This window comes from Protobothrops mucrosquamatus, unplaced genomic scaffold (assembly GCF_001527695.2).
Source record: "Protobothrops mucrosquamatus isolate PMUCROS unplaced genomic scaffold, P.Mucros_1.0 scaffold1007, whole genome shotgun sequence".
In the NCBI taxonomy this organism is placed as follows: Eukaryota; Metazoa; Chordata; class Lepidosauria; order Squamata; family Viperidae; genus Protobothrops; species Protobothrops mucrosquamatus.
Genome location: NW_015387243.1, coordinates 85,875 through 97,398, shown reverse-complemented (window position 1 = coordinate 97,398; position 11,524 = coordinate 85,875). Strand labels below are relative to the sequence as shown.

Here is an 11,524-nt window from a genome sequence, read left to right as displayed (position 1 = left end):
TAAATAAATAAATAAATAAGATGTGACAACCATTTGTCCGAAATGGTATAGGGTTTCCTGCCTGAGCAGGAGGTTGGACTAGATGACCTCCGAGGTCCCTTCCAACTTTATCATTATTATTATAAATTGATTCTTTTGCAATCTGTACTTCTTCCCCCTTTTCCATCGCTTTCAAACCCCATCTTGATCCAAACTATTATAAAAGGTCTCTAGTTACCTCAGAAGAATTAAGACCTCTGGGCCTCTAATCTCTCAACCTTGGCAAGTTTAAGACTTGTGGACTTCAACTCCCAGAATTCCTCAGCCAAAATGGCTGGCTAGGGAATTTTGGAAGTTGAAGTACACACAGCTTAAAGTGGCCAAGATTGAGAAACGCTGTTCCAGACAGACTGTTCATTTTACTGTTTAATTTTTTTAAAAAAAAAAAATCTTTGAATTAATCTCTCCAGTCTAAAGCCATGCACAGGTAGTGTACATTATCATTATCCCTAACCCAGGGGTAGGCAACCTTGGCTCTTTTATGACTCGTGGACTTCAACTCCCAGAATTCCTGAGCCAGCATAGCTGGCTCAGGAATTCTGGGAGTTGAAGTCCACGAGTCATAAAAGAGCCAAGGTTGCCTACCCCTGCCCTACCCCCATTTAGTCTCAAGAACAGCAGGCAGTGGAAACCTGCTGTTGCCTGCTGGGAGTGTGCTGCCTATCACCTGTATACTACTACATATCTTCTAGAGCAGGGGTGTCGAACTCGCAACGTCACGTGATGCGACGTATCGTGACTTTTTTTTCCATTGCAGGCAATGGGGCGGGCGCCATTTTGGCATGACGCATCCGGCCCGCAGGCCGGCAGTTTGACACCTCTGTTCTAGAGGTATATGCCATACCCCTAGGACTGGCCTAGGGGTATTTTAAATTGGTTTTAACTAAATTTTAGTAGAAGCGGCCTATTTAAATATTTATTTTTAATTATTCTCTTAAATTTTGTATTTTGTATTTGTATCAAACTGTTTTTAAACTGGCTGTAAGCCGCCCTGAGTCCTCCGGGAGAAGGGCGGGGTATAAATATAATCAATCAATCAATCAATCAATCAAATCAATCAATTTAACAGAATCTGTCTCTAGCTTTTTTTTTTTCCCCTGCCGTTTTGCAAAAGTTTTCATAGAGCATTTTCACCCCAACGCTTTGTTTGCAGGCTACCAACTTCAATTGCTGGTCTTCACTCAGCTAAAAGTGTCTCTCCCTTGAGGAAGGCTAAGGTTCTTTATGCAACTCAGCCTGCTTGCATTATATGTCAGAGTTGAAGAGGTGGGGAAATGAGAATCGCTCAGAAGTGGCATTTTACTAAGCATGGTTCGGCATTAACAGGCTTCTATTAGCTTTTATCTTGGTTTGAAATAAGGGTAGACAAACATAAAGACCACATAGGGTATCCGGATAGGTTACAAAAACGAGAACACCATACAACAACAACAAAAAAAATTCAATGTTTAGAATACAGGCACAGAGAACTGCAATCTTAAACAGCTTATTTTTAAGCAGAAATATTAAGGCTAACCCCTCTGAGAGACTTTCCTAGCTCTGCTGGCCAGCTCAGGCTTCTTAGTGGTAGGAACTTAGCTGGTGGCCACCAGGTTGCAGAAGGCAGCCTTGAAAACGTGATAAACCCAAACACTGTCTTAAGCCTCGGACAATAGAAAGGCCATTTTTATCTTTATACTACGTTGCTTAGGCATTTATTTTATGGCTGAATGACACAGTTTTAATACTAGACAGTGAAGCAGAGCGTCAGCATGCAGGTTGATAAGAACCTACACTATAATACCCCCTGCATCTGCAATAGCTAATCAAACCAATTATCCCTCCAAATTCTGTGATGTTTTATCTCAGATCCCTCAAAATCTAAGGAAGGCTTCCTTCAGGCATTATTAAGCCTGAATTCAGAATTTGTACCTTGAAGAATTTGGACCTGGGGGATAGAGCAGATGCAGAATAATCTTATGTTGTAATGAAACAAGGAGAATAAGCAGGGGCATTTGAGCTTATGCTGTTTTAGTTCAGTTTTTCTCTCAGCTTCAGATGGATGGACTAGATTTCAGGGGTAGGCAACCTTGGCTCTTTTATGACTTGTGGACTTCAACTCCCAGAATTCCTGAGCCCACCATGCTGAGGGGAAAGGGAGAGGTTTCCAAGCTGAGCCAGGCTGGCTCAGGAATTCTGGGAGTTGAAGTCCACGAGTCATAAAAGAGCCAAGGTGGCCTACCCCTGGACTAGAACGTGTCACGTTTCCCCGTTTTCCACCCAACTAGAACTACAAAGGAAGCTGACTAGTTCCCTTCCTCCCCATCGACCTCCTTCTTCTCCTGCCGCTTCCCCCGCCCCACCATATCCTCCCCCTCAAGAACACACATTTGCTCAACACACAAACCAAGTGCACACACTCTCCCGCCTCCAATTGAGATGGTGTGATAACTACCTCGGGCGACAGGGACTCGGGCCTATGCGCAGGGGTACTCTCAGGGGAGGATACGTTCTAGGAGGGAAAAGCATCTTGTTATTCATCTAATTTTACAAGTCAAGAGGCAAAATAAAATAAAGTGAAAAAACAAAACAAAACAAAACAAAAACAACAACCTCCAAGCACAGAGGTTAGCCACAGCTATTCTGGAGCAAAAAAAAGAAAAAAGAAAAGAAAAAGAAACTCTTCTGGGGAAGTCCTCAGGAGTTGCGGGGGGACGGGACTACAAACATTACACAGACTTTAGGAGAAGAGTTATTGTTATCTCATGCTACAATGTCAGGCCCAAATCAAAGAAATCAGGATGAAGTATATTTTTTTTAACTTTATACCTTATGTCTAGACCAGTGGTTCTCAACCTTTTTAATGCCGCGACCCCCAATCGGGCGTAAGTCAAGGACTAAACCGGTCGTAAGTCGAGGACTAAACCGGTCGTAAGTCGAGGACTAAACCGGTCGTAAGTCGAGGACTACCCAACCGGTCGTAAGTCGAGGACTTTCCCTGCCCGGGAGCGCCGCGCATGCGTGGTTCCGCCCCCCTGCGCCGGCCGAGGCGTAGCTGGCAAGCGGCAGAGACGGAGCAGGCCGACCACCAGCTGGCCCAGCCCAAGGGAGGTAAGGCACCCGCCGGAAAAGGGGAAAAAAATGGTGGACAGCCTTGCTTGGTGACCCCCATGAAATGGTCGATCGACCCCAAATGGGGTCGCGACCCATAGGTTGAGAACCGCTGGTCTAGACCTCAGAGAATCAGCCTGAACTCGCACAGGACCTTCTTGAGTGACAAAACCCCAAACAAGCCCCTACTAATACACAGCCAAGTCAGAACTGACTTTACGTAGCCTTGCTGCCAGGGAGAGCTGAGGGAGGGACTGAGCGTAGGAGCTTGCTGGACTGAGCCAAAGGGATTGAGCCAGAGCGCTCCCAAAGAGGCCAAGAGGAAGCTTAGAAGCAGGCCATGGAAACGTTAACTTCTTGGTCTTGGGAGCTCAGAAACTGGCACTCATGAAGGCAATGTGGAGTATTCCTGAACTAGTGGAAGTATCATGCAGGAAAGCCTGCTTCTCCAATGGGCAACCCCAGTGGACATGAAGTTAGCTTGCTCGCTTCACAGTGAGAAGATGGACGTGACCATGTAAGAAAGGTTTCTGGGGGGCACGCTATTGCATTAAAACTTTCCTTAATGTAAGTATTAAATTATTTAGATATACACAAGGGCTGGGGATGTTCTTTCCATCCTGTGTTGTATGCTGTGGGGGATTAGGCTGCCCTCAAACTCTGCTACCAATCATGAAAATCAGGGAAGTGTTGTGGATTGAGTGCTGGGCCAAGAGTGGGGAAAATGCAAGTTTATATTCATACTCAACCATAATCTTCACTTTATGGCTCCGCGTGAGTCCTCATCTTATGACCTAACTAACCCAGGGGTAGGCAACCTTGGCTCTTTTATGACTCGTGGACTTCAACTTCCAGAATTCCTGAGCCAGGAATTCTGGGAGTTGAAGTCCACGAGTCATAGAAGAGCCAAGGTTGCCTACCCCTGACCTAACCTATCTCGTAGGCCTCGGGGGATATTAAAATTGAAAGCTGGAACGCAGGTAGTCCTCAACTTACAATAGTTTGCTTAGTGACTATTTGAAGTTAAAACGGCACTGAAAAAAACGACTTATAACCGTTTTTCACATTTACGACCGTTGCAACATCCCCACGATCATGTGATTTACATTTGGATGCTTGACAACTGACTCACATTTATGACTGTTACAGTCTCCCGGGGTTATGTTATTACCTTTTGCCACCTTCTGAGAAGCAAAATCAATGGGGAAACCAGATTCACTTAACAACCGTGTTACTAATTTAACAACTGCAGTGATCCACTTAACAAATGTGGCAAGGAAAGATGTATAAAATGGGGCAAAACTCCCTTAACAAATTTCTAACTTAGTAACATAAATTTTGGGCTCAACTGTGGTCATACGTTGAGGACTACCTGTACTATATACGTTGACTTGAACTTCTATAGGAAAGGCAGAAAAATACTAATAAAAAAATATAATCAAAGGATAAAAGAGCAAAAATGTATGCTCTATAACAGTGTTTCTCAACCTTGGCAACTTTATGATGTGTGGACTTCAACTCCCAAAATTCTCCAGCTAGTGTTGCTAGCTGGAGAATTTTGGGAGTTGAAGTCCACACTTTGTAAAGTTGCCAAGGTTGAGAAACACTGCTCTATAACCTCTTAATTACATTACAAGGGATAAGTTTCCACTTTCTTTACTTCAAGTATATCCCAAATGTTCTGTTCCTAGAGTAATTTAATTCAAATATGGGAGCCAGGAATTCATTACGTTAGAAAAGAAATTTCACACTACAGGTTTCTCCCTGAGCATAATTTCCAGAATTATACAAATGATATACACATGACATACAGGAAGATTTGCTTAAAATGACCTCACACTGCTCCAGGCTAGTTTGGAAGTTTATTTCACAACTGGGTATAATAAGGGATCAGCAAAAATTTAACTAGTAGCACCAGTTCAGATGACTAAGAGTCTCAACTACGGCACTGTCTTAATATGCAATATATTTTCTTCAACAATAGTATGTGTACAATTAAATGTGACACTAGTTGTTAAACTAGTTTGTTTCCTCAAACTATATGAGCTGATTTTTGTGGAGTCACTGCGTTTTGTGCTTGTTGTGTATATTTGATTTATTTGGCTTGGCTTAATAGCCAAATTTGGCTTGGTTTGAATTTGTTTAATGTGCTGATGTTTAGGGATACACTAATAATGTTTTACTCAATGTTTATTTTAATTTACCTTCATACATATTTGCTTTAATTGACACTGGACCTATGAATTTATAAACTTGTGTGCTGCCTGTATTTCCAGACAGAATTTTAGAGACCTGATGTTTAACAATTGTTTGTTGAATAGTCTTGAAAAGGCAGCAGAGAACAGCTTAAATAAAATCAAATGCCATAATGAGCAGACTAAATAACAAAGCCTCAGTACAGAAAACGTAGATGGGGGAAATCTTTCTTACAAAAATACAGGATGGGAGGACAAAAGACTCATATATAGAAAAAAGCAGTAGTTTTGCTTCTGCCAAAGATGAAAAGCTTTGTGAACTGACTAAGACTGATTCTGACAACTTCTCCTCCGCTGCCAACTTCAAATTAGCAGTGCTTCAAATTGGGAGCACAAGCTGCCTCAAAATACAATTTCCTACCACCTTCTCATGGCAGTATCTGTAAGACTGGTTGGGTTAAGAGGCCTCAGTGAAGTGTGATACTGTCTATGGCAGTGTTTCTCAACCTTGACAATTTTAAGGCATGTGGACTTCAACTCCCAGAATTCCACAGCCAGCAATGCTGGCTGTGGAATTCTGGGAGTTGAAGTCCACATGCCTTAAAATTGTCAAGGTTGAGAAACACTGGTCTATGGAGCTACAATTAACAGCATATTTATTTTTAAAAATGAAACAAATACGCTTATACTGTAACTCTTAAACTCTTATTTTTTAAAAGAAACAGTTCTTGACGATTTCTTGGGAGTAGTTTTGTGGCTTTCTCACACATGAACATAGATTTGAGAGTATCTGAAAAATGCAAAATGCGAGAAGGCAGAGGTTGAACAAGAAATGGGACCCCTGCCGTCTTCTGGGCAACAGTAAGAGAATATACCACGAAGAACTAGTTAAAACTGCCAGTTCTGAAAAACCAATGAAGGAAAACTGGTTTGTAGCTTGGGGTTGACATGAGGGGTCCTTGGTGCTCTCTGAGCTTGCTGGTTTTCTTGCAGACGTTTCAATACCCAACCTAGGTAACATCATCAGTGCAACAATGTCACTAGCTAGTTTGGGTAATGAAAAGTCTGCAAGAAAACATGCAAGCTTATAGAGCACCAAGGACCCCTCAATTCTGAAAAAAAATAAGGTTTCTGTTGTAATTTAAAGACAACAGAAATTAGATTATGAAGTCATGTAGTTGTTTTTAGTGATTTTTTTTTTTGTAATTGCAAAGAACCCAAACCCATCCCTAACAGTGAGCAGCTGAAGCTGGATCATAAGGTATGCTAACATATGTAAGAAACAAGGGTCAAAACATCTGAATCCTCAATGGTGACTGATTCGGCAATCAGGAGAATATTGTTTCCATCAGGTTCTATTAAGAGGAGTGGCAGATGCAAGGATAGCCACATCTTCCAATACTGAAATTTCAAATCCACCTCACACAACAGATGGGACATAATCGTGGGACACTTGAGAACGAACACATCGACTCTGGGTTGTTCTGTAAGGAACCTACAAAACGACACGTTCACATCTGTCTTAAAAATCTAAATGTTTGCAAAAGGTTTGAAAAACAAGAGGCAAATATGAAGAGAAGGATAATCTGATGCAGATGGCAAAACATGGGCTCCGTTGTTGATTTACTAGGCAATGCATGTGGGGGATAAGGATTCTGTGAACTTGGCAATATAAGTACCAACAAAGTGGAGAGGGGAAGAGAGTTCAAGCAGTGATTAAAAGGATATGAGAGGGAAGACTAATACCAGTGACTCTAATATATATAGCAATAAGGGAACAGATAATTCACCCTATTAGTACAGGTAGTCCTTGACTTATAACCATTCATTTAGTAACTGAATAGTTTCAACAGCACTAAAAAAAAAAAAGGGACTTATGACCATTTGCAGCGTCCCTGTAGTCACGTGACCAAAATTCAACCGCTTGGCAACTGGCATATATTGATGGCGGCTGCAGTGTCCCAGAATCACGTGATCCGCTTTTGCACCCTTCTGACAAGCGAAGTCAATGGGGGGGGAGCCACATTCATTTAACAACCACGTTACTAACTTAACAACTGCAGCGATTTGCTTAACAAATATGGCAAGAAAGGTCGTAAAGCGAGGCAACTCTCACTTAGCAACAGAAATTTTGGGCTCAGTTGTGGCCGTAATTTGAGGGCTGCCTGTATCTAGTGCAACTCTTAAAAGTTCTCTTAAAATCTCATTCATACACCCCTTGTAATTAACTGTTTTTCTTCCAAGCAATTTTGATGCACGTCTCCCTAGGTTTTGCAAGCAGAATTGCTTCCCCCCCCCCACCTTCTATAGCTCAGCTTACCTCAAACTGTAGTGGAGTATTGCAGCGACTAGCAGCCAAGGAGGGAATTGGGGAGAAGATCACACCACAGCCACTGCGACTCTCCTCCTCTCCTGGCATAGACGAGGAGGACGTGGTTAGGTGTGGGCTCAGTGAATCTGGAAGCAGGGAGTCAGGAAGCGGAGGAGTGACAGGAGACAGTGGCCTCAATAATTTAGTAACACTCTGTTCCATCAGATAGCGGGACTTCCACTTCTTCAGAGGGCTCAACACATCTGAAATTTAACATACAACGTAGATGACGTTTTACTATTACAAAGCCCTCATCCGTGCCCAAAAAGTCAATCCCTCTACACGTACCCCAATAACATCTTAAATTTGGCTCCTGCCACATTAACAATCACTCAGAGCTAATGCCAAAGTTGAAACGAGGGACAATATGCTAAAAGAAGGACAATTTCGGGACTCGGTGGATGTTTCAGGAACGAAAAAAGGACTCAACTGAACGCAGTCAAATTCAGGCCTTCGGTAGTTTTTAAAAAAAAAGACAAAAAGCAAACAACTCCAAATTATTTGTTTTTGTCAGTCTAATTCAGCAACAGGAAACTTGTCACAATACAGAGCTGTAGTCCAGACAGAAATACCTCAGGTCTTTATATAACCAGGCTTGCCCTATTCCATACAAATTCACATTCCTTTTCTTCACGAAGCTCGGGTGATGGAAAAGCTGTCACGGAGGTATACCAAGGCTGAACAGGAGCTAACAACCAATCCAACATCATGCTTTTAGCAGCCTATTTAGTTATTTATTAGATTTTATATCCATCTACTTTTCCATCTCCAATTTTCCTCACAACCAACATCGCGTAAAGAGAATGGACTGAAAGTGACTGATTTAGCTAAAACCTTCCAGTGAGCTTCCATGGATTCCAATATGGCTTAATAGCTACTCAATAATATATTACAGCGAGCTTCTTCCACGGCTGAGGGTGTATTGGACCTTGGAATTCCCTGATCCTAAACTAAACTCTTATCCACCTTATCACAATGGCTTTCCCTATGTCTACAGTTAAGTTCCTGTTACCGACAACCAGCTCTTCTTTTTTTGCACTTTTTTCACCTTCCAATTAATTTGAACTCTCCTCAGGTTTTTTTGCCCTGTCATACTAATTTCACTCTTTATGCGTTCTTACTAATTTCATTATTCAAGCACTACTGCAGTAGTATCTTTGGGATAAGGGGGAACCACTTCTTGATGACAAAACGACTTAAAAGTCCCCGCATCCTTTTTTGAATGGAGGCTGTTTTCCTTTGCACCCAACGTATCTAAACTTCCACAACAGACCAAACCCTTCATATAACTCCATATACATCCAGAAACATTTTTGGGCTTGTTTTACGCGTACGGCCTTCTGTCCTTATATGCTCTCTAAGAAAGATGATAAAATCCATGCAATCAGCCTTGATTTCCATGGTTGGATCATTTAGAACACTTTGCCAGCTGTGCAGCAATCTGTCTACAGGCTCCCGCGCCGCCAATGCAGGAATTCCAACTTCTCCATGTTCCAATGAGACTCATTCACTCCCCACTGGCTGAAATATATATAATGAAACCTGATTGTTCCATTGGCCATGACACCGCTCTCGGGTTCGTCTGTCTACTGAAAAAACGGTTCTCATCCTCCACAATTCAAACTCTTGCTCAACAGAGTCCCCTAGATATCTATGAATGGAAGGAGGAACGTTAACTGCGGAAGACATCTTCTGTTGAATTAGCTTCCCCAGCCAAGTCTCATTAGTTCCTGTTTCACTAAGTGCTGCAAGTACTTTGAGCCGTTCCTCTCTTGAGATGCTGCTTTTCAGTCTACAATCTCCTCTAAACAATTGTTCACAAAGACACCCAGCTTCCTTTCATTCTTGGATCACGAAATCTCCTCATGATTACATACAGCTGCCCTTCCCAACTATCCATCACGCACTAGAATATAATTTAATCTGGGTTGGAACAAAAAAAAACCACAAATATTTGTTGAGGGGTTTTTTGTTTTTTGTTTGGAATGCCACCAGACAACTGCAGTGGGTCTCTTGGAAACCACTCCAAATTCACACAAATCTTTTGGATCACGAGAAAACCTTCCGCTTTTCCTTTTGGCTCTCACTCATTCAACATTGCAAATTTGCCCAGAACTAGTGCTTTTGTCCACTACCTTTGTGCAACACACAGTTATCTGTACACTGCCTAGGGCCTCGTCTGACGTCCTTGGAAAACTGATCCCTGACTTGGGCAGTCCGCCACCCTCTTCCTCTGCAAAGACAGATGTAAAGTTACTATTTTTTAAGACTCAGCTTTTTGCTTCGCTCACAAGATGTAGCAAGGTAGCTGCTCTGCTGCAGAGTGGCTGCTCTGTAACCAGGTGCCCACTGGTTAACCAATTATCTCCCTAGAAAGCGTTAGGAGAAAAGCATTAAGCACAAAACTCTCGACTTTTCAGGTAGTACACTTTCTGCACGGGTACCCAATTTCTTGGGCTTGATGGGAGAAGAGGGCCCTTTTCGCTCAGGTGTGCACGTTAAATCTGCTCATCTCACCCAAGGCAACCACCCAGCAGAAGGGAAAAAAAATGCCACCCATGCGTCTTGCACAATTTGCTGCATGTCTTTATGGCAGCAGCTTAACAGATGGACTCAGAAATACGGAGCTGCCCGGGATCACGTAAGGCAGAATTTAAGTAATTGACTTTGAACACTCCTAAAGCTCTCGCTTATTACAAAATCTGCATCAGTTAGGAGCAGAGCGTGCAAAATTCAGGTTCCTTATCTACGTTATTATTAACCTACAATTGTGGTAAGATCTTTTTTCTTTTCTTTTTAAGTATATGGTGGCCGTACCTGGGTAGCTGTAGGACTCTGTTTACAAAAGGTTGTTTTAAAATAATTTATATAAAAAAATATCACTGTTCACGACTAAACTCCAGTCGTTTCCCTTCCCATTAATGTATCAATAGCGTGCAGACATCTCAACCAACCTGTATTTTCTGTGCAAATGCCAGAAACACTACTACTCTCATTGCTTTGGTATAGACACTGCGCTTTGTTCTCCTGGGAAGCAGGTGAGGTTTGAGTCATTCCTTCTTCCAGAGCCTGCTTCATCCAACGCTGTAAAAAATAAAACCTATTGAATGCATATCCTTTCTGTGTTCTTCAGAAAGTTTCAACAGATTACTTTAATTCCACTGGTAGCATCGACTTCTATCTTATCCCAAGGATCAGTTAAACTTTTAAGCAACATCTCATTTTGTACAATCTCTGTCTGTCTGTCTCTCTCCCTCCCTCCCTCTCCCTCTCCACATATATGTACTTAGAATTTGCATTTGAACTGGCAATTCTGGACAAGAAATTAAAAATAATTAGGAAAGTAGCAATAGCTTTAGTGTAGGGGAATCCAACTACATGGAATGGAATATGGAAAACTAATCAGTGCAGACTAGATCTAGTGCTCCACAAATATTAAGCAAGTGACTTTTCATATTTATTAATGCTTTTCTAAAGTCTTAAGAACTAGGCACATTTTTATAAAAGAGATCTGTAATCAATGTCATTATCAGAGTTTGTGCTAAGGTGTTGCCAATATTGCCAAGTTAAAAAAAATCACTCCTACACTGACAACTCTCAGGGCTGTAAAACCAGAACCAAAACTTTATTTTAATTAAGCATGTAAAAGACTCTGTTTATTAACATTTTAAACCAGTCTTTCTGGACTTAGGGATCCATAAATACATTGGAATTTAAAGGGTCAAAATTCCCACAAGTCTTTGGAGTGCAGATTGGAAAAGGCTACTCTGAACTAAAACAATAAATGCAAAGAAAATTACTGGTTTATGCCCTAAACCAATGAGCTATC

The 11,524-nt window shown here is 41.8% G+C and overlaps 1 protein-coding gene across 1 annotated transcript in view; it reads right to left on the bottom strand.

Annotated features, from left to right (window-relative positions):
* SETD5 (SET domain containing 5) overlaps positions 1–11,524 on the bottom strand; it is a 47,611-nt gene that overhangs the window by 10,302 nt on the left and 25,785 nt on the right. Inside the window, exons 15-16 of the mRNA XM_015819865.1 lie at positions 10,650–10,779; positions 7,645–7,898 (exon numbers count right to left, since the gene is read on the bottom strand). Coding sequence (XP_015675351.1) covers positions 7,645–7,898; positions 10,650–10,779 — 384 coding nt within the window. The remainder of the gene's footprint in view (positions 1–7,644; positions 7,899–10,649; positions 10,780–11,524) is intronic.